Here is a 24195-nt window from a genome sequence, read left to right on the forward strand (position 1 = left end):
CATTATTGCTGCCGTGCAGACTCTTTAAAACCAACTTATGCTCACGGGTGTGATGACAACATAACCTTGAAACTGATAAAAGCAGACATGGTATTCACTGTGATGGATTACCCATCTAAACCTTGTTTCATGTCTCTGCAAGGTGAATTTTATTTTGTAGTGAAATAAATGGAAAAGGATGGCTGCCTGGTATAATGCTTTAACCTCAAGTCCTGACCCTAAAATAAACTGCTTTTATGTCCCCTGAACAGTCAGTGCAACATCACTGAGATTGGGGGTTTGTTTGAAGGGCAAACACGCACATGTGTATTAACTCGCACACTCAATCACATACAGATTACAGCTGACTGCTAAAATAGAAAAATAACTGCAGTATCATACAATGTATCGCCACAGGTTTCACCCACAATCTGGTAGAGCAATCAACTGTGTAATTTAAACCGTAATTAGGAGATGAATTGCCTTTCTGTACAAAGAGTGCAGTGACTGGGCAAAAAGAAAAGCCTGCCAGAGTGAAAAAGTGAGTTCCTTTTGGCAGTAACTAATCGTTTGTTTTGAGCTTCATAAACTGGAAAACACCCGCATCTGAAGTGGCCAGATCCATGTGTGTCTCGACGTGACACAGGCTTTCAATTTGGATATCATCAGGGGGATGGCCGGTTGCTATTTCTTTCAGGCATTTGTGCAGTTTGCTGGTCTACAATAATGTGTGTTAGGAACAAACTGTAGAGTCATAGCAAAGGAAAATTGCAGTAGGATAAAAAATAAACAACACAGATTTTAATCAGTTTAATATGACCCATACTGATCAATTTAAATATGCGCTGAAAACTAAAGGCCATGATTCACCGGGGCATTTATTTCCTGTGATTAAATCGTATGTCATATGACTGTTTTTTGTGAATGAGACTTTTTCTAAGCTTTTGCAATGCGAATGAATGAAGGCATCAACCAATCATGTTGTGTGAAACAGATGTCAATCCACAACCCGTGGGAATGGCAGACCTTTTGATTGTTCATTTTGTTTTGTTATTATATGACAAAGGACACCAAATTATGATGGCGTGGTTTTCTGCCGGTCCCGCTTTGTGAGCAGTAAGCATAATTCAATGTGATAATATACCCATGTCACAAATTCATATATTAGAGCATACTATTGAACAGTGTGTGATCTTACATATGCACATTTTCCTTTCAATTACTGGCCACATCAGCACAGGATAGTCCTGATACACACAATGGTCATGAGCGTCTAAGTGTGCACTGGAACGCTTTATGTGAATCCATGTATACTGATGAATGTGCTCTCCTGTGCGATTGCATGAGTTCGAGTCAGCGCACATCTGCATAGTTGCCTGAATGTATGTGAATAAACGTGTGTGTGCCTTTTGCATTTGCATTTCTGCATGTGCAAGGTAGAGATGGAGGCTGTGCCGGTAGTGGTAGTGGTGTCTGTGTGTGTGTGTGTGAGAAAAAGCAGGTGGCTGTGTGTGTGTGTGTATGTGTGTGTGTCGGTGCACCTGGGAGCTGATGATTCTCTGGGAGGATCTCTCTATGTTGGCAGGCAGACCAAAGAATGCAGGTCTGTCATCCTCGGGGAGATTCTCTATTACGCTGCGGTAGTCCTGGGAAGACACACAGGTATGTACTAGTCACACACGGAAAGGCTAAAGAGAGAAAGGTTATTTATACTGTGGCTTGAGGATACAAGACAAATATGAGCGTTTCTTAGCAACTAAACTGAAAATGTAAAACCCTGTAGCATGCTTGTTGGATTGCTGTTTGGGAGTATCGGATTAATAAAGCTGTATTGTCCTTTATTAGGTGTGTTGTTTATACGGTTTGATGCCGCTTCTCTAAAGGAATCCATCTTGCACTCCCACTTACTACTGACTTTAAATTGCAGCGATTGCCAATTCAAAGTGTACATTTCCATATTGACTTCTTTTGTATAGCAAATAGTATCTCCCTGTCTCTGCACTATACTAACACATTCTAGCAGGACTTCAAATGAACAGGGACCTAATGAACAGCGTTGGGCTTGTATACCCACTTCATTCCTTTATATACTGAACTGCATTAATAGAAAGCAAAGTAATGAAAAGACCACAACTGGTTGTGTCAAATTAAGGCTAACTGATTGGATGTATTTGTAGTAGCTTCTTTATAAACCAACTTAAAATGAAGCTACACACAACATGGATTAATGAATCTTCAATACTGACCAAACAGTAAATCGAGTCAGTGAAAAGCTCGGATGCATTAATTCAGTAGTCTTTCTTTGATTTGCTTTTGCTTCTCTGCCAGCGCACCTGGGACCATTAGAGAGAGCTGAGGAGGACATTGCAGCTTTAGCTTTAAAGTGCAGCTCCTACTTTCACTGTAGCAAGAACTCAGTTCTTGATCATCTTCAAGAGCCCTTCAAACATCAACTACGCCTGCAACTGTAAACGTGTTTAAATGCGTACTTGGCAAATGCACACGTTACACCACTGCGTCACCCCTGACAACCTACCAATATAGAGCAGGAGTTTGGAAGGCTGATCTGAGGAGGAAAGAAGCGCGTTCCTCCTCTGCTCTTTCTCTGACCAGCTGAGAGGGAGGACGAGAAGAGATGTGCGGAGAAGAACTGCTCCAGGTAGGAACGTAAGATGCGGAGGTCAGAGGGGTTGTCGATGCGTCCGCCGTAGATGGCACTTTCCAACAGGCCGTGGACAAACTCCCACTGGAAAGCTTTACCACCTTGACAGATAGAAATACACACAGACACAAAAAAAGCTACAAACATGTGTAATGAGAGCACACAGAACAAAAGAATTGTGCACACAAACATACGTAGGGAAAGGCAGGGAGATACAACAAAGGGCAAGTACTCAAATATAAATGCAAATGCTGAGTTGTGCAGGTCATGCTTATCAGGGGTAGAGTAAATTAAAGAGGTAATTGATCAAAGAACCCACAGATTCCACTTCTCATTACCATATGTGCTGCAGAGCACAGCAGAGCCCTTCACTGCATTGTAATGGTTGTTAGCAGCCCCCCTACCTTCAAAAAGCCTGTCGATGATCTCAAAGCCAGCACGGAGGTCTGACAAAGAAAACTCGTAGAACTTAGTCCAACCCTGGATGAAGCAAAGCAGAGAAGGAAGAAGTACAAAAAGACAATTTATTCACAGCATTTTACTACTTATTTTTACTTACCTGACTGATATGGTATTAATGGATTACTTTCAGAATCTGTCAAATAAACAGGAACAGAAGGCATTCAAAGTCACACCATGATCGAGGACTGAAGTTTCATCGCTCACACATATTCCTTTTTCTTTTTAATCTTCTAACAACTGTCTGCAAGAACAGTCTAAACTACCATGCCTGTCCTATTTTTCTGTCCTCGAAGTGAGTACAGAAACCTGAGAAAATAACGATTTCCAGATATCTCTCCATCATGTGTATCACCACTTCCACACATCATCATTATTTCACTTGCCTATTAATTGACCTGCTGAAATGTAACACTGCTACCTTTGTTAATATGTTTCAGAAACCCAGAGAAACCAAGATTTTATAGTAATAAACTATTAGGTTGCATGAAGGCTATTGTTGGATCATTTTCTCACTCTCTCTTGATCCAACCATCTGGCAAGCGATCACAAACAAATCTCCTATAGTTAGCGGCTGAATCTAGACATGTTCCCATCAAGGAATTAGCACTGAAACATCTAGGTGGAAAACAGATGTCTGCTGCAATCACACACATGTAGAGAGCAACACACACAGTTAACCACACAGATACACAGAGTATTGACCATCTAAGAAAAAAAAAATATATATCACAAGTGTTAAAACAAAATTGAGTGTGAGGGCAGGCTCAGTTAGTGAGGACGTGTTTGTTGCACTTCATTGCTATTCAAACAGCGGTTGTGATCTGCCCACTGACTGGGTGGATGAGGTCAGGGGTGGAGGAAACTGTGAAGGCATGTTCAGTTATTCTTTGAACGATTAAGTGTATGTAGTTTGTGCGTATTACAGACTGAAAAGGGGCACGCTTCTACTGCACTGGATAAATGTGCACTGATGTGATAAATGTGTATGAGTGAGATTGTGCTCATGCATGTATTCAGTTGTTTTATGTACACAATAGCGGCTGCTTATTCATCATTCTTATAAAGGTGCATAATTGTGTGCGTGTGTTTTCAATTATTACTACCTGCTGCATGCTGTGCTCACCAGCTATAACTGGCAACAGTATTTTTTCTCCTATGGCCATCAAACAGAGACCCTAATCTTTCTTCTGCTGCAGCGCTATGATCACACACACACACACACACACACACACACACACACACACACTCACAAACACACACACGCTTTTCAAAAGATTTCTGCATAGACATGCAATGATGAAAACAGAGAGAATAAATGAGAAAAGGAGGGAGGACAGTAGATGAAGAGACGAGGGAATGAGCGATGGAGAAGTGGACAAAAGGAGCTGTGACTGTTTCAATAATTGGGCGATCATGTTCTTGGATGAGGAACAACATTACCCTCTCGAATGGAAACACTTACCACAGATTCAATGATTGAGAGGAAAAAAGAGAGAGAGAGAGAGAGAGAGAGAGAGAGAGAGAGAGAGAGAGAGAGAGAGAGAGAGAGAGAGAGAGAGAGAGAGAGAGGCGACACCAGCCAGGGAGGGACGCCAGTCACAAGAAAATTAGGGAAAACAATGAGTAAGCAAGGCGCAAGAGAGAGACAGACAGGGTTGGGTCAGATTACTTTGAAATGTAGTCAGTTAAGATTGTATGGCCCTATTTATGATTAGTAACATAATCCACTAGATTATCTGAATACTTTTGGATTATTTCAAAATCAAACATTGCAAATATTGCGCTTGATACTAAGAAAATGGACACAGGAGATCTGTTATTGGACTGGCTCAAATATCAGTTGAAGTCGCTGTAAGCATTATTCTCTTATCAAAATAAGTAATGAATAGCTCTGTAATAGAGTGTTTGGTCAATAACACGTGTCTCTCCTCCCCCAAGTCATGCAGTAAAAGAGACATTTTCTGGTATCCCTACCGACTTTATCCAATCAGGACAGAAAACTCCAGAGAGGTGTTCACTTCGCTCAGAGGACACGCAGAGAGCAGGAGCCTCCTTTTCTTGTACCTATGCTCATGGCAGAACAGGGAAAGCTACTAATTCCAGCGCTCCCTGTGACAGGTCGTTCTACCAAACAAGCCATGTGATGAAAAACGCTTGAAGAAAAGAAAGAGGCAAAGCTAGCTGCCTTAAAAAAAGAAAAGAAAGGAGTCTTGCAAGTGAGGTGACGTAGAGAGGGGGGAGGCAATTGCTAACTGCAAAACGGGCAGGGAGTTAGCTTCAAAGCTCACAGACACTTAAAGTGACCACTTTCATCATATTCTGCATGGTCATATTCATGAAAAATTGCCATATCTTAAAGACGTACTGAAATTGTAAAAAGGAAGTTTACTCTAATTACACATTTTTTCAAATCTAATCTTGGTTGATTGTAGTTAGTTATATAATCTGACTACATAATCCTGATTACATGCAACCGATTACCATACATCCCTGGAGACAGATTCACAAGAATACAAGACACATCCATACTGCACGTAAGTCATGTAGGGTTTACATCATCATGTGGGACAATTCACACTTTTTTCTCCAAACATCGCTACAATGAGGGAAATGGTTAAAGGGGAATATTTGGACCTAGCTTAAGGGAGTGAGAGAGACAGCCGAGAGGAGAAACAAGTGAGCAAACGTTGTGGCAGTTTAATTACAAAAACATGTTCTCCGCAACACTCCTCCCCAGAGTTTGGGTTCACTGAGAGTCTGCTGGTCGTGTGTTGATTCAGCAGACAAAAAGGGATATCTTACCGCTGTAACTGCAGACATCTTGTACTATTCCATTAGACAGACCACTCTGAGACATCACGGTGATACACACAGAGACAAATGAGTCCCAGTGCATGGTTAGACTGCCACACACCCGCATGCTACCAAAACTACAAAAGCATCTGTTTAAGCTGACAAGTGGAAACATGACGCAGTAAACTGCAAGCAATTACAGGTACAACCGCATCTTCCTTTTGCTTGAGTTAAAACGTGTCTGTGTGTTCATGTCTCATTAGTCTGGACTCACGCTGCTCAACGCCTACTTTCTGACCTAAACTTAACAGACCTAAGGGTGTGTGAACTGGGTCTGGATGTCAGATTGTTAGTTTCGGAAAGTTACAGGAATTGTGTGACACTTTGAGAATGAACAAAAGACATTTGAAAGAAAAGTGAGACGGAGGAGGAGGCAGAGAATCACAGAAAGCACAGGGGCATTTGTCTTCATGGGTCATGGCTGCCGCTGCATCGGGCATTCGGAAATCCTCTCTAAAATCCAATTATTTAGTCTTTCATTATGCGTCAGTGATGAGGTTAATCGAAATCTTCAATTTTGATTAATTTCCTTATAAACTTTAGCACAGCAATTAAACAGATTATAGATTTTGATATAAAATGTATACAGTTTAGTTTGTGAACCTGATTTGAGTATTTATCAAACATGTGTTCTTTTGGACATAAGGGTACTGCTAATAGCCTTCTCACTCAGGCTATTGCTCAGTATCATTTCCCGCAATGTTCTTCGATTTGTTATCTATTTTGTGCTGATTCGTCAACGCCTTGGGGGTTTGACTGAGAAAATAAATAGTCTGGTTTTCCCCATAGGGATGCAAATTATGTCATTCTTCACACCCTCTATCTTGTTATGTGGAGTCGATTTATCACCAAGCCTTCAGTTCAAAAGAGTAAATACGCATAAAACACACCATTTTGATTTATTTAGAGCTGCTGTGAGAGCGTTAAAGCTGAATAACACTTGTGTAAAAATACATAATACAGTGAGTCAATGAAATCCATTTTTGGTTGACATTTATACGTCTCCTATAAATATCCTAACAGTATATGACATCACAGGATTATATTTCCCATGCCTCCATTGTCCTGACTTGACACTGCAAATCCTTTGGTTTATCAGCAGTGTGCCTGAAAAGTATGAGGCAGCCAGTCTGTGCTGAACCCTCACCAGTGTGTTGTGTGTGCCTGTTTTATACAATGTCTTTTGTGTTGTGTACAATGTGCGGGTTGACCGACAGGCAAGTATACAACAAAGGCTTATATCCATAGCTGCAGACACACATACATAGCCACACACACACATCAACACACACAAAGACACCGCCGGAGGCACAGCACAAAGAGCAAACAGGCTTGCTATCTCTGCTGGTCAGTAAGGACAGAGAAAACTGATCTCAGGGGAGATTTTTTTTACCCTTTCCGTGGGCGTTTGTGTGTGGACTGTGTGGCTTTTCATGTCATGTACTTGTTGTCAACTAGAAATGGCTAAGAAATACAAAAATCATGCATTTGTACAGCTGTCGTGTGAATACATGTGTCCTGTGAATATGTACTGCACTTTCAGTCATTAAGCACTTCTGATAAGGCCATAGACTCTCTGTGTGGGTGTACGTAAACACATTTTTGGGTTTTGCAAGTAAAAACCAACAAAAAGCTCGTGATTTTAAAGGGCATTAAAGGACATTATCATGCCGTTAGCGTCTGAGTTAAGTACCTACATGAGACAGCAGCTAATGCCAGTTACATTTATAAAAAAGCTTCATTCCAAAGGCAGGAAAACTGAAGAAAATGAGCTGGTTTGTTAGTTTGTCTGTTGGTGCCACTGTCTTAGTTCTACATCTACTGCAACAACATTCAAACATGCTGTAGTGTTCCTCTTTTAAATAACATTGCAATTCTACAGTAGAGTTGAGTTTATTGTCCTGAATTGAAATTGTACAACTATGACTACTCCCACTTATATTGGGGTGTTTGTGTATTTTACCTGTGGTATGTAGTTGCGTCTCTCTTGGCAGACAGCATGGAACCAAGCCAGACAGAACAGAGACTGGGCTCGGGCCAGGACGCCCCCTACACACAAACAATCAACAGCATGTCATAACCAAAATAACTAGAATAATCAGTCATTATCTGTGTTGTCCAAACCTTTGAGTTCAGTTATTTTTTCATTATTCATCAAACAATATTCAACAGAAAGGACAGAGAGGAGAATGAAGCATGCTGTTTGGACTTTTAATGAATTCTATGTTGGAGCCCTTTGCTGCTGTTCCTTCTTTGCCCCAGAACCAGCAAGCTTGCTAGAATTCCTTTGATCAGGACTCAAAGTCTAAGCTAATAATCACATACTGATAACAATCCCTTGACTGTAAATGGAAACAAAGCACAAATTCTTTTAAACATAGGGCTAGCTCATAAGCTGGTTGCTGCTTAAATGTAGGGTATACTGTAAGATATTTGTCCCTTAAAAAAAGTCAGAGAGAAATCTATCATTATTGCTTGGAATAAGAATAAGAGCAAGAAGCTGAACAAGAAGATAAAGAAGAGACAAACCTTTACTGATCTGCTCTGGAGTCCATGACTCGTATGTTCTCAGCAGATTCTTCTTCAACCCAGGGGGCGCCTGAAGGCGGGAGAAAAAAATAGAGGACATACAGACAGACAGTGTTAAGAAAAGATTAAGAAGGATAGAGGGGAAAGGGAAGAAATAAATGGTTTTATTATTACAGAGTCTCGTGTAACATTCAAGTTCAAATCAAAAACAGCAAACATAGTTCTGTGATACAGGCACAGAAACATGGAAATAATACAGGGACATGTATCATGTGTGAAAGACTTATGTGCTCCGTGGTAAATTAATATGGAACATGCTGTGGAGGCACTAAAAAAAAAAAAAAAAAAAAGGCACTGCTGGGATTTGAACCCAGGATCTCCTGTTTACTAGACAGGCGCTTTAACCAACTAAGCCACAGCACCCCACAGGAATTGCCTAAAGGAAAACTGAATCACGTGCTCTTATATATATGCTACATATCTAAAGACAATTCTGTGGCGCAAATGTATTTGTATTATGTATTATATAGCATCCAGGAGGACTAATCAGAATGAAAGGGTGGGCGATCATATGTGGAACCAGAAGCTATTACAAAGTTTTAGTGTGTTGCTAGAATGCTAAACAATTATCTCTATGTTACATTAATATTTGAGCTTGTATTATTGTAAGAAACGAGTAGTGTTTGATCCTGACATAACCCACAGTGTGATTCCCAAATCCACTCTATCAAATATATGTGCCTGACAAGACCAAAAAGGAGTCATGTTGTTTATTTTCACAGTCTGTTTAGTGTTGTTCTGCTCTTTTAGCACAAGCCAGAATGCAGGACCTGCCTACATGTGACCACAAGTGAAAAGAAAGAAAAAATGGAACAAGTGAAGGAGGAGAAAGAAAAATGAAGTCATTTATAGCTCACTGTCAGTATCTATGTGAATTACAAACAGTTTATGAGTACAGTGAAAGAACATTGTTTGGTCAGTGTTGTACACCCAATAGCATTTTTTGCCACAAGGATTATTAGGACCACAGCCCATAACACAGACACTCTTGTATACAGCCATCCCACTGTATGTATATGTATATAAATGCTGTATTCCTTTGTTATACAGTGTAGTTACTTTGGATAGTGTTTAGTTAGTTATATGCATATTTGATTCCTCTCGCAACAATATGCTCTGTATATAATAGAAACAATGAGCATACATTGAAATCAGTTCACACATTAATAGCTTTGCTGAACATTTGGTACCTCCATCTGGAGGTTTTGATCATATGCACAGCCAGTAATGCATATGTGCTAAAATTGCCAAAACTGGCAAAATTACTACATATGTTACCAACTTCAGTAGATTAAACGTATTAGCAAGGTGCTGTGTTTACCCATTTCGGCTGCAGCACAGTTTCAATCTATACTCTTATTCACACGTAAGAAAGCAATACGCTCACTCTACCTTTAGAAAAGGGGTCACCAACCCTTTGGAGACTGTGAGCCACCTCAGTGAAATTGAGCAATATGGAAGACTACACGTTTGCTCAGTTTACTGTTAAATGATAAACATTATGTCTTTAGTAGGCTACATGTTTTAGGAGGCAGTCTAGGTTTAAGGTGCCCTGCGGGCGACTGATATGCTCACAGCGGGATACCAGGAGCTTGTGGGCACCATGTTGACTAGCCCTGCTTAAACACTGACAAATAAATCACCTTTGCCTCTGTGCTTTTTACATTGAAATTGTTTTGAAGAATCTATCATTTGCACTAGGTTTGAGCTGTTGAATTACACTTAAAATCTAACAGACTGCCAACCACACCAACAAGGAACTAAATAAATGAACTTAGTAAAGCAGCTTCAACGCTAAACTGCAAAGGAGAGCTGGGTGTTGGGTGAGGTATTTGGGCTCCAGGGTGGAGAAACTGTAGCAGCTGAGATACAGACTGTTGTTTAGCAACAGTGATTTTCCTATACTGATGAGTTTGTGTGATGTGTGTGAAAATGACATGTCATGTCATGTTCTGTAAGATGACATGTATTACTTTTTTGCTGTTTATGTTGTTATACTGTTTTTCTTTGGTTTGACAGATTAGCTTTGATTTAGCCTATTTGTCCTTGTCCTGTCTGCACTGTGCATTCAGTGTAAAGCATGTCAATAAGTTTGAGTTTGAGTGTGTCTGAGAAAGAGAAAAGAACAGAAGAGCGAGAGAGACAAAGGGAGAGAGACAGGGAGAGAAAGAGGGGCTGTTTGTGCAGCATGCTTGGCTGCTGAAGCAGCTAACCCCTTGAGCAGGACTCCCATCAGAAACACACTAAGCGCTAAAGCACGCATCAGTAACACACAAGCTGCAGGCTTCTACGTCTCCTGACAAATGTACAGTGTGTGTGGCTGCATTGCAGATGTAGCCATTATATAGAGGATAAAAGACACACACATGGTCATGAACTCAAATGGCATTTCGGAGACACAACGTCCTTACATAATCTGCCCTCTTATGAGCTTGCCATCCTGGTAACATGGCCCAAATTAGCGACTACAAGAATGTGTGCCTGCATGTTTTTGTGATATAAGTTGGGTCAATCGTAAGCTGCTGTAGACGTATCAGACGGTGCGCCGCTACACTCAAAATTTCTGGGGAGAACCCTGTAGTCTTATTGTTTTGAAACCTATATGTGTGTGTTGGTACCTCGTAGGTGATCTTGAGGCTGGACTGCAGCAGTATGGGAGGAAATCTGGGGTGAACTTCTGCTGTCAGCCAGAGACGGAAGCCAGCTTTAGGATGTAGCACATTTAGCTCCTGTGGAGGAGAGACAGGACACACACATTATACACCTATACACATACAGCTCTTAGAGAAAATGAGAGTTATAGGGAAGCAGACTACCTTTGCGCCAATATCAGGCTATAGACATAAGGTATATCAAAACACAAAACTTGCTCATTAATTGTAGCAATTAGAGAAGACTTGAGCCCAGATACTGTATCACACAGGTCCATCAATTTTCTACTGCTTATGTTGTTAAGGTTGGAAAGAGCTGGAGTCTATCCCAGTATATCCACAGAGGCAGACCTCAGTCAGCTGGGTTGGATTTAAACACAGCACCTTCTTGCCGAGAGGTAAAATAATAGAGTAATAACTTTATCACACAGTATAAATTTGCTGCCCTTGTTCATATGCACTAGCTTGAAACAATAGACTTACTTCAACAGATTCCCTTTAAGCACATTTCTGATCAGTTAACTATTCATATTTTTATCTTTGTAAAGGATCTTTGTAAAGATGATGATATATTCAACCTTTATTCATAAGGTGTGGTCCAACGAGAGCTGTTAACTATATTTGCTCAAAAAACTATAAGGAGGAAGAGCTTTATAGTGCATATCTAGTAACAAATCAAATATATTTCCTCTAATCCTCTTTCCTTTTCTTCCTATGCCATTCTTCGTCATTTGCCTCACATTGATATACAGTATCCGTCTCTCTCCCTTTCTGCTTCACTTCTTTTCACCGTCTCCATCACTGTCGCTTCATCTCAATTTCCATCTTTCTTTTTCTCACTTCTCTTCTTACATTGCTCCCCCCTCGCTTTCTATCTTTCTCAAAGACTTGCAGTTAAAAATAGCATACTGACACCTTAGGGTCTTGTGTCATCTGATTGGGTACCCACGCACAAGAACCCACCCACGCACACACAAACGCGTGCGTGGACACACACATAATCGTAATCAATGTGTTTCTGCATCATTTGGAAACTAATTCGCTCCCATGGAAGCAGACATGATTGCGGAAAGTCAAAGAACACAGAAACCGACATCCCTTGAAGAAAAACTTCTCTGTCTATTATTGTGTGTGTGTGTATGTGTGTGTGTGTGCGTGCGTGCGTGCGTGCGTGCATGCGTGTGTTGTTAGCACATCAAAACCAATCTTTATTATAGTGTTAAAGATGCACCACACACAGATACTCATACCCCACAGGCTTTACTCACACATATTTTTGCAGATGGACATTTGTATCTTGTGATTAGATCTCACAAGATACAGTTAATTTATTCCTTGTAACACATAACTGAAAGGGTTTCAGTCCTAATTCAATTTACATGAATAGCAGACAAAGAGACCTTTAGATTGGCAGGGAGATTAAAAAGATAGATCCATAAGTAGACGGATGGTGTGGGTGATATGAAAAATGAGACAGTAAATTGTGCAAGTGGAAGAATGTGAGTGGACAGGGATGAGAGGACATCTGCACTGCCAACTTCAATTATAAACACTGACCGCTCTCTTTCTCTGCCTCTCTTCCCTCCTTTCTCCTCTCTCTAACTGACCAACTGCTTTAGTGAAGGAGGGACGGACCGGAGAGACAGATGGCAAGAAAATAAGCCGGAAAATTTAGACACAACATTGAGAAATACAGTGAGACAGAGCAGATGGACACAGAGACAACAGAGGCAGAACCTAAAACATAGCCCTCTTCATCCAGAATATCCACCTGCCGGCAGGGGCTCAGTTCATCTTTCCCTACTTCCGCCCTTTCACATTCACTGTGTCTTCATTCTTTCTTTTTCTATGCTCCCTGTCTCCCTTGTTCCCCTTGTTGCGTCAGTTTTTCATTTCAGGCTTGACTGCCGAGACCTAACCTCATCGGTTTGCCGGGGAAGGAGCGAGGCAGTGAGAGAAAGCAGGACAAAACAGACAAAAAGAGAGTTTGAGTTATCCAATATAAGGGGAGCAGGGTGTTAAGAAAAACTGGTGGCGGAGAGGGGGAAAAGTAGAAGAGGAGAGCTGTAATAATCTATGGTTTCAGTCACACTGAGCACAGACAACTCTAGACAGGAAGGATCTATGGCTAACCAAAGGGCACGCACTCTCACTCATTCACACACACACTCACACACACACACACACACACACACACACACACACACACACATACACACACACACACACACACACATACACACACAGGTGAGGGCTCATACACACATGCACCCACCCCCACACACACACACACACAGGCCAATCACCGCCAACAGCTGTGCCTCCCAGTGTGATATGACCTGCTACAGTGACACAGCACTAAACAGAACCCTGGGAAAAGCTCATGGACACATGAGTTCACTTCTAATGCTCAGACATTTCTCTTTACTGACATGCGGCTCGGCACAGTTAATCTAACATCGAAAATCCACTAACACAGGTATTTTTGGAGGAGATTTTAAAACAACAAGATGTATTATGTACATTGCCATATAGCCAAAAATATTGCATTTTTATTTCAAGACCATATTGCCCGGCTCTGCTAACAATTTAAACATTACAATATGTATCACTATTGCCTTTGAAATATCTTTTCTTTATCTATTTGATATAAACCTTGATTCCACGATTACTAAAAAGAAGGGGACATCTTCATTGCACGGACCACTCGATCATAGTAAATGTCACAGAAAGTAATCACAAATGCTGCAATATGCTTTTTTTTTTTTTTTTTAAATCTTTTTGCCTTTTTTAAAAAAAAATTAAGCCTAAGTCTGTCCAATATTGCAAAACAAAACTGTACATTTTAACTACACGCATTTGTATAGGATAGCTACAGATATGCATATACAACCATGCGGGTCAAGCCTGTCTTCTGCATTTAGCCACAGACTTCAAAAATCAACAATACGACCGGAAAATCTTATTTTTTGCATGCCTGATCCATTCCCTGATAATCTTCTGAAGTTATGTCCAGATATCCAACACTGGAGGAAATGTATTTCTTTGTGGCATTGGGAAATGAAGGGTAGAAGTGACAGCATCCTGGGATGGTCACTAAATTACTCTGTGACTCCAAGAGAATGGTGAAATGTCATATCTTCCCATATGTCCATTCTGGAGTCCGCCTAACATGTCCCCTTTCGTCCTTTTTCTTTCCTTCTTGCAGTCTGATGTTATTTTGTGTTTTGAATGTAAATTTGAAAGTATTGACAAAAGTGCTTGAGTGTAAATACAGAGGGTTAGGTTGGTGGTTGAGATTGAGTGAGCGCTTCAAAATGATGTGGCCTTTGAGTGTAGAAGCTTGATACAAATACATACTGTACATGCATGTATGCCCAGAAACAGACAAACACAGAAATACAAACTCATTTGAAAAAACAAAAAATACAAACATACAATGACAAACAGAACCACACAAACAACAGCAAAGTGACTGAAATGGGCCGACAGGTAGAGAGCAAAATGTGTTTGTGCAGTGCGAGGACAGAAGGTAATTTTAGATATGGAAATTTGGGCAGTCAGCAGAATGTGCTCTAGTGTTTGGGTGTGTGCAGCAGTGTTGTAATATTGCAGATAAACACTGACAAGCGGTGTGAAACATGAAATTACACATACACTTTATGTACACAACATCCTCCAGGCTCCCTGTTTCCACTGACCATTCCCCATAGCCCCCAAACTAAATAATTGTCACCGTGGGCTTGAGATGATCTTGGAGGTGCTTGTTTCACTGGATGTAACTCAAACTGTTTATTTGACCATTTTCTTGGACTTGTAATTGTCACATTGCTGGATCACTGCATCATGCATTAGAAAAGTTTGTTGAACATATTCTATTTATCTTTTGTAATTTCTCATGTAACTTTTTTCCAACCACAGATCCTGATCCTAATATCATTTTACAGTACGTGTTTATGTGATGCTAGTTAATGTGATGCTACTGTGGACAGACACACATCCTGTATCACATTAGAATCATTTTGATCACTCTCTACCTGTGCTGTTATCCAATAATTAGAGATAACAGAATATTAGTCATGACCCCTAGCAACAAAACAGCCTTAAAACACAGAAAGACTCATTTACACATACAGACTACTTACTTTTTCCAGGAGGGGTAGCCATGAAGTGACAAGGTGAAGGTTTTTCAGGCAAAGCCAGTCTCCATTTCGGGAACATTCTCTGAGTGTAGCCAAGGCCACATCAGCCTGCCCCTGACCCATAGAGATCTTCACAGACAGGGAGTGTGGAGGAGGTAGGAGGGGGCGAGAAACAGAAGCAATGGGATGGAAAATGTGATTCCACATTGTAATTTATCTAAAGTTTGGGGCAGAAAATCTGATTCAATATTTTAATTCATCTCTCTGCTCAGTGGGAGACACTGAGAACCGCTTGCAAAGTGAGTTATGCAATGTGACTTCTACCAATCAATTTCCCACACTGAGGCCAGTCACTCTTAACTAATGTGATTTATATGTATATGTTACTGATATGACTTACTGTAGGGGGGGCCATACGAGTGGGGTGCAGTGCACTTGGATTTTGGTGATCATTTTTTGGCAAGAGATCTTGTCAGAGTAATTTAGATCTGAAGGACGATCCAAGAACACCTTGGAAATACAGCTCAAACCGTCATGAAGGAACGCGCCACCTTTAGTCTTTGGAAGGGAATGAACTTATATGGCTTGGTGACAGAGGCTACCGCATATCAGGCTTTCACTATTACAAAACATTTCTTTGTAGGTTTTGGTCTCTTCAGGGGATTTGATGATAATAACAAAAAGATAAAACAATACCAGCACTATATTGAATAATTGTTGAATAGTTGTAATAGCCACATATTGAATCGCAGTAGGTGTGTATGAGTGTCTTGCAAAGGCGGTTTTCTCAGAGCTCTTGTTGTCTTAAAATAAATTATAAAAACTGTGTTTCAGTGCAGCATATAGTGAGCTGTGGCATCAATTTATGTACACAGGAGATAAATCTGTTGATATGATCTTGGTAATCTGTTGATAGAATCCCTTTCCACTTGTTAATCTACTACGACTTCTCCCATTTAACCCTGTTATTATCTACCTCGTGATAGTTGTCCCTGCCAACAGTTTCAGCTGCGAGTTCGGCAAGCTCCTGGGACGGATCTGCCCCCGGAGAGATGATGATCAACACCGGCTCCCACTCCAGCGTCTCGGTGTAGAGACGTCGCAGGTTCAGAGGAGGAGGGGAGAGCTCTTTCATACCTGCAGAGAAGAGGAGAGAGGGAGATAATGAAGGGTGTGAGAAACAGACCTGTAAAGAAGTGTTGCAACATTTAATTTAAAGTTGATATGCTACTCAAAGTCAAAGTCACTGAATATAGTGCACGGAGATGGCACACCGGGAGGGGGCAGGGAAAAGGGGGGAAGAAAGTGAGAGCTACTGAGCAGCAGCAAAGAGGCATTTTGTTAGGGTGGATGTTAAAGAAGAAGGCACAGGTGGAGCAGACAGAGGGAGGGCAAGAATGGGGAGGGGTAGACAGCGCCTGAAGGAAGTGTGATGAGAAAGGGATGTGGGGGGAAAAGAAAAAGTGAAAGAGGGAGAGCAAGAAGGAGGCGATGATGTAGAAAGGGGAAGAGGGCACAAGAGGAAGACACTGAGATAGACATAGTGAGAGAGATTAGGAGGGTGATGTGCCGTGCATACTGAGTGCTAGGTATGCAGCAGTATTCACCACACATAGCAGAAGAATACCCTGTCAGCCCCCTGGCGCTGAGAAGCCAGACTCTTTGTGTACGTGCCTGAGTGTGTGAGTGCATGTGTGCGTTTCCTCGCTGAGCATTAAGCTCTAATCCTGCTGTAATATATTGAATCGTGTATCAGATATGAGTTAATAGTGACACACAAGCAGCGATATGAACACACACAGGGTGAGCGGCTGTGTTGGAAATTCCACTGTGATGCTATTCGTGCATGTATCAGCAGATATCTCTTTCTCACACACACACACACACACACAAACAAACACACACACACACACACACACACAGCTGTCTATTCTGGTTAGGCTGACTGCCCTGGCCTGAAAATTCTTTGGGTGTCTGCTGCCAAATGCAATCTGCTGCACCGAAGTACACACTCATGCACACGCACAAGGTCTTGGTAGAGAACATCTTAGTGCGACCTTTTGCTGCGTCACCATGGCAACACTAAGTAAAACAGTCATCTGACCACATGGCTTGTGATGTCTGACTGCAAAAAATGGGGAGCATTTACAGAACGTGCGTGTGCACAAATACATGCACATCTACCTTTGACATGGGCAGGTCATCAGTATTCCTGCTGCAGACCAGCATCCTCCGTCTCTGTGAACAGCAAAGTTCACCTTGGCTTTTATGACATACAATCAGGCCAAAGAGGAGCCTCGAAAAAGACAGAACCGAAGTGTCTCCAGGCTGCTTTGTCGGCGAAACACTGAATGGCTAAGAATTAATGAGCAGACGAAACACTTGACATGGGCATTGAGATTTTTCTATAAATATCTTTTTATCTTTCCATTTAAATAACTTCTAATTGACAAGATACATTTGCATTTAAATGCTGATTGATGGTTTGAACATAAAAAGGCTGTATCTTGGCTGGATGATTAATAATAAGACACTGAGAGATGTTTTAATGCGTATGCGAAAGAGTGTTTGTATTTTTGAGAAGTTGGGTGCTTAAGCCAGTGAGTGAGCACAAGTTTGTGTGTGTGTGCGAGTGTGTGTGCGGCTGTGTTCACCCAGGCATGCCTGTGTGCGTGAGCGGTGCCCAGGCCTGGACTGGGGGGATTGAGTGAGATTAGCTGTAAGAGGATTACAGACCATGCCTCATTAGCATACTGATTTACAGCCAAAAACACATACACATACACACAAAATCTTCTTCGCTCCTGTTCTTTTTTTTTTTTGTCCGTCTCTCCCTCCCTCTCCCATTCAGACACACTCTCACCCACATCATGCACTTGTACACACACTACACCTCCATCAATGGGTTCACTTGGCGTTCAAAGGAGTGTGAGCGGTGTGTCTCCTCATCAGGATAGAGTGCATGTGTGTTTTATCAAAGCTTGCCCGCCGAAAAACGGGGAGAGACAAAGAAGGGACAATTGTGCTTTCAAAGAATTCGCTCATATGGAAACATGGACACATACCTTTGAAGAATACGACATTGAGCCACAGATGAAACACACAAACACACACAAAGAAACCTCGAAAAACAGTGACACACACACAAAAGGTTAAGGATCATCCTGAATGGTTATTGTTTGAGCTCTCTCATATTAGTAGAGGGGTGCTAGAGCCTCATTGGCGCAGTAGGCAGCGTGTCAGTCTCATAATCTGAAGGTCGTGAGTTCAAGCCTCACACGGGGCAGGTGTTTTAAAATAAAAAAGAAGTGCAAGAGGATGAATGGAGAATTACATAACTCAATTAAATATGCAAATACAATACACACTGTCAAAGACGCATTGCTGATTGACACACGTGCAGATATACAGAAAGACACACATACACATAGACTGGAGTGTCACCCTCAATGAGCCAGTTATTATTAGCACTCTGGAGCAGCTGCACAACAGCTGAAACTGAGTTTCAGTCAATAGGGTTTTTGCTATCAGTAGGCAGAAAAGCAGTCCTACTTCTCTGGGTCACCAAAGAGCTCTCTCCCTCTCTGTCTATTTTTTCTGCCTTTCATCCATCACTTAGAAATGCAACTCTTTTCCGCTGGGGCTCTTTTGAATGTCCGACTAACAATATATCTGAAACTATATGAGGGTTGAGAAAAATACTACACTGAAACTACAGGCAATTATTTTCAAAGAACGAGGGCGATTTTTGTCAAAATAATTCTGCAATAATTTAGAACTGGAGATCGGAGTCAGCTCAAAGTTCAAACAAGGTTTTAATCTTGTACAAGAGGAGCGTTCACAGAGCAACACGAAGGTCTGTTACAAAGTGAAGACTCGATGTCTTAGGAGAAAAGCATGGTATTTATCTGTCTCTGTGGGTGTGTTTTCGCTCTGATAATTACTAATCTTTTCCCTCCTGCACTTAAGGAAATAGTTCCCAGAGAAGGAAGTGATAACCTTCAGTGATTATTCAATACCTTACACAGGTCATAAAACAACCTAAAACGAGGTCACAGATCACAGGTTACAGGTCACATTAAACAGTTACATTGAACATTCCTGTGTAAGACTTCAGTTCACATTTCACTTCATGAAGTACACAATTTCCATCACAATTGTATTATAAGAAAACATGCTGAGCTATATATCAACTGTGATATCTCTACTCATTCTACTGAGGCCTGTGCCAAAGGGCAGAATTAGGTGTTAGCGAGGTTACGCCAGGTTTAACCCTGCGTTTTCACTTCTTACCAGGGCACATCAACATGATACCTTATGTAGCTTCGGAGCATATGTTCACAAAACAGATCGAGGTGTATAAAAGCGACACTTTCTGACAAATCAATTCTGTGGAGAATGGCATCACCAGTCATGGAAGATTGGTGTCTTCTTAATTCATTTTTCCCCTCCGTCAGCTGCAGGTGATGGTCAAATCCATTACATTGTGCTTTTGTATAGCAGTATCAGCCTATAACAGTGACTGACTAAAGCACTAAAGCCTTGTACTTGTTGTACTGACATGAAAGACTTATTCTGAATTGTTAAAAGCAAGCACAGCAGCTGGCAATGTTTCCACCTTATGTGTCTACATATGTGCTTTATTAACCGTTACCAACAATAAAACTTAAATACAAGAAATGTAAAAAATGTAGGTAAATTCAAGTATTTCTCTCGTGCCAAGAGCTGCAAAAGAACTGCACATGAAGTGCAGATGACACTTGTGTGATAAATGCCAGTTAAAATGAATCTCCAGAGTAAAGAGCGCTATTTAAAGCTGCTGTTACTCAGTGTTCCCTCCCAAAATGTGAGACTGTCCAGAGCCAAATCTTCACACAGCCCAGTTGTCTCTAATCTGATCAGTAAAAAGAATGCATCCTCTTGTAAATAAGAGGAAGACAAACTGAAGTCAATTTATAATTACAATTATATATTTTTATTAAAGTATATACAAATCTTTTTGAAGGTTAAATATTATTTAGCAGGGAGAGTAATGTAAGTAAGCAACCATTTTTCTTGGATATGAACCACATCTGTGAAGTGCTTTTCCACCAATGTCCATTCGCCATGCTCTATTTTCATGTTACATCATGTTACATTCATGTTACGGGTAGAAAAGATAATAAAAAGATATGGGACAAAGCTGCCCTGCTGGGTCATTTTTTCTGTAGACATTGCTGTTGAGCTTTTCAAATGTATTTTTGTGAGTTCTGTGGCACTTTGAGCACCATAACCAAAATGCCATCCAGTTCTATGATATTACAGAGAAGGCAGACATCTCTGGTGATATGCTGAAAACCTGGCAACTCACACCAGGGAGCCACACACAGTAAAATTGTTCGCTTCAGGATGCTGCAAAGTCATATATCCTCGGATGAGGGTCTTACAATTGTGCACAGTAATCAGCTACTGGTTTTGTCAGTCAGCCTTATGCACAATCTGTATTTCTATTTGACATTTCTAATCTTTAATTTGCATTTTATATCATCCACAGTAATTGTTATTATTATTGCCCTGTTTTTACATATTAATCACCTTACATTTGCAATGCCTGCACTGGTTTTCACCTTCCATTTGCATGACCTCCATTAGCACATACTCTATCATAGTGGCAGCTCTCTGTGGTAGGTGTGGTGGCTAGATTATCACTTCACTGGTGTATCACAATTCATGTTTTCACCCCTATTTTTATAAAACCTTGTTTGTTTAATTGTTGTATATACTTCTGTGTATTGATGTGTTGTACGAGTTGTAAAAGCTACTGGATGTCTAAAACTTGGAAGGAAGGATTAAAAAAAGGTGCCTGTCATACCATCTAAATGTTGCAACATTATCAGTAAAAGTTATCTCGGCAAATCCATACTCCCTGACTAGCATATAGCACATAAAATGCTGTGTGTACACCTCTGCAGTTCTGGTGTCCTCTTTATCTGCTTATCTTCTGGCAGAGAAACGCAACAAGTCTGAACAAAACTGTGGACAAAAAAATCTCAGTGATGGAATAATTAGAATAAGTATCAGGAAAATGGACTAAAAGCATTAAACATTTAAGTAGTCAATGCATGAGGATAAGGAAAATGGCCCCTGTGAGCACTGCAGTCTCATAATTTGGATGTTATGAGTTTGCGTCCTACACGGGGCAGGAGTTTTAAAGGCAGGTGACAACAAAACACAAGAATCTGACAGAAGTATCAGGCAGGCCAGATTTTTACAGGACACTGATCGTGTCACAGAAATGTAGATTATTGGGGATACAAACTGTCAGAAGGGTTCTACCAGTTATGTGGTGTGTTTGTGCGTTGCAAGGTGGATGTTAGAATTTCCGAGTCGGAATTACCAATGTGAATGAGTTCCAGTGCATTTGCTTGAAAAAACATGGACACTCATTGAATGGCAAGTTCAAACTTCACGTGCACCTACAGCAGCTGATTTAATATGAGGTTATTTGAGACACAAATTACGAACTGTAAAGAGTGTTGTACCAGTTATGTGCTGAACTGTAAGTCTTAGAGTTTCATACTTAAAATGTTTTACTCTGAAACTTTGCAAATATACAACATTTTTTTTTGTTCTCAGTCAAGCATCTCTCCTGCTTGACTGTTTACTGTTGCACGACGCATTGCAAGTCCTTGACACCACACAGCAGTGGTCCCCAACCACCGGGCCGCAGACCGGTACCGGTCCGTGGGTCGTTTGGTACCGGGCCGCAGAGAAAGAATAAATATGTTATTCTATTTCTGTTTTATTGACGATCATACTCGGAAAGTTGTTTTATTTTGAAAAACGAATCTCTTTTATCAACATCCGTCTCTTCCTCTTAGCGCGCTTGACACGTACATGTTTCAGTCACGGACCAGTATACCCTAAAAAATCAAGCTAGCTGAGATTAGTGAAAAACAAGCGTCTTCGGAGAGCTACTTTACAAAGAAAAAAGGAAACGGCCCAAAGATGAGACGGAAGAAGAGGGAGATGGACAACTGTATTGACTGTTAAAGTGGGGGAACTGCAGCTGCGGGGACGGTGAGTGGACAACTGCTATAATTTTATTATCGCGGAATCACACGCCCCCCCGGTCCGCCAAAATTTGTAGTACATGAAACCGGTCCGTGGTGCAAAAAAGGTTGGGGACCACTGCCATACAGTACCTTACACTCTTTCATCAGCATACATTGACACCTGACAGACTGACTACCACATCATCTATAGTTTTATATATATATATATATATAGTCATATTGATAGTATAGTGTTTTCCTCAACTTGCACAGGCCCTTGTTTGTCAACAGTCAACTCTCAAGCCAATAAGTAATCCAAGTTTTAAAAATGTATAAAATAATTAAGTCGACATTGATTGAGACTGTCAATTATTTTAGAGAAATATCAACAATAAACTGTCAATGTGAGTGGATTGGCTCACGTTTGAGAATGTGACAAGGGCTCTTACTGCCTTAATTACTGCAATCATGACAACTTGTTTCCATGACAACATAATAACTTTGAGCCTTGTTGGCGCAGTAGGCAGCGTGACAGTCTCATAATCTAAAGGTCGTGAGTTCAATCCTCACACGAGGAAGGTGTTTCAACGGCTTGAGTCTGTCTGTAGATTTTGAAAGGTAACCAGATGCTGTTTGTTATTTCGGCGCTTGACTTCCTGTCTGCTCCGTGCTAAATTCAGCTGAATTGCTGCGTCGTGCTCCGGCATCCGCCAGATATAGAAGTCCTGCATATCTGTGCCGGAGGGCAGGACTGCCAGAGCTGGGACGGAGCAGACACGCAGCGCAGCGGACCTGGTGGGGATTGATACATTGACTAAAGTGAAACGTATCTGCTCCGCTGGCGTGGCGGAGACGCAACGCAGCGGAGACGTATCCAGTGGAAATTGGGGGTCAGTATCAGGAACTTTACAACACTCAATTGGTACTGTTGCATTGTTGGCTGTGCATCTTTGACAGTCCTAGAGATGCTCTCAGTCCAGCATCTCTCCTGCTCTTGTCTGATTGTATGCAACATAAATCTCTGACATCATACCTTACATGCACACACATTCACCACTGACGAAACTGATAACCACATCACTGTATTACAACTTCTTTGTTGAAACTATATTCTGAGTCTTGTATTTCCTTCAACGTGCACTTGGCCTCTTTTGGCAACATTCAACTCAAAAGCTAATAAGGATGCCAAGTTTCAAAATTGTTAAAAGGTGTGTTAAGATCTTTTCATCAGCTGTTGAGTGAAAAGGTCAAAATGTGCTCTAACTGCCTTACTGGTACAATATGTAGACATTTTTTAAGAATTATGTGACTCGACAATTGCAACCGCCGGAACTCGTCTCAATGACAACGTCACCATTTTGAGCCTTGTTGACGCAGTAGGCAGCGCGTCAATCTCATAATCTGAAGGTCGTGAGTTCAATCCTCAGACAGGACAGGTCTTTTAAAGACAGATGACAACAAAACACAAGCCAAACTACAGAACTGTTGTATCGGTTATGTGCTGTAAGTCTTAGTATTAGGAAACTTTACAACATTCATTTGGTATTGTTTCATTTGGTACTTTGTTGGAACTATAGTCTTGTGTTTCCTTTAATGTGCACTTGGCCCCTGCACAACAGTCAACTAGAGCTGTCCCAAACGATTATTTTTCAAACGATTAATCTAGCGATTAGTTTTCGATTAGTCTAATAGATTGACAGGTGTCCCCCTGTCAATCTAAACCCGCGGACAATTTACAATCATATGGATGCTGTTATAATGTGTTGTGATTACTACCTCCAGAGGCAGATCAGCGCCGGAGCGAAATTTCACCCCTCTCCGCA

At 41.1% G+C, this 24195-nt stretch overlaps 1 protein-coding gene and 1 non-coding gene across 9 annotated transcripts in view; both read right to left on the minus strand.

Moving 5' to 3' along the window:
* Nucleotides 1-24195, minus strand: part of dync2h1 (dynein cytoplasmic 2 heavy chain 1) — a 119872-nt gene that overhangs the window by 15283 nt on the left and 80394 nt on the right. For 7 of the 8 annotated variants that reach the window (XM_030393404.1, XM_030393383.1, XM_030393365.1 and 4 more), the window contains 8 exons: nucleotides 16315-16475; nucleotides 15342-15467; nucleotides 11164-11274; nucleotides 8486-8555; nucleotides 7920-8005; nucleotides 3046-3121; nucleotides 2516-2742; nucleotides 1521-1625 (listed from right to left, as the gene is read on the minus strand). In XM_030393404.1, coding sequence (XP_030249264.1) covers nucleotides 1521-1625; nucleotides 2516-2742; nucleotides 3046-3121; nucleotides 7920-8005; nucleotides 8486-8555; nucleotides 11164-11274; nucleotides 15342-15467; nucleotides 16315-16475 — 962 coding nt within the window. The remainder of the gene's footprint in view (nucleotides 1-1520; nucleotides 1626-2515; nucleotides 2743-3045; nucleotides 3122-7919; nucleotides 8006-8485; nucleotides 8556-11163; nucleotides 11275-15341; nucleotides 15468-16314; nucleotides 16476-24195) is intronic. The other variant, XM_030393390.1, reaches the window with a different exon arrangement.
* Nucleotides 8835-8908, minus strand: trnat-agu (transfer RNA threonine (anticodon AGU)). The gene has a single exon. It is a non-coding gene; the product is annotated as a tRNA-Thr (tRNA).

The sequence above is a fragment of the Sparus aurata genome, chromosome 2 (assembly GCF_900880675.1).
Source record: "Sparus aurata chromosome 2, fSpaAur1.1, whole genome shotgun sequence".
Classification (NCBI taxonomy): domain Eukaryota; kingdom Metazoa; phylum Chordata; class Actinopteri; order Spariformes; family Sparidae; genus Sparus; species Sparus aurata.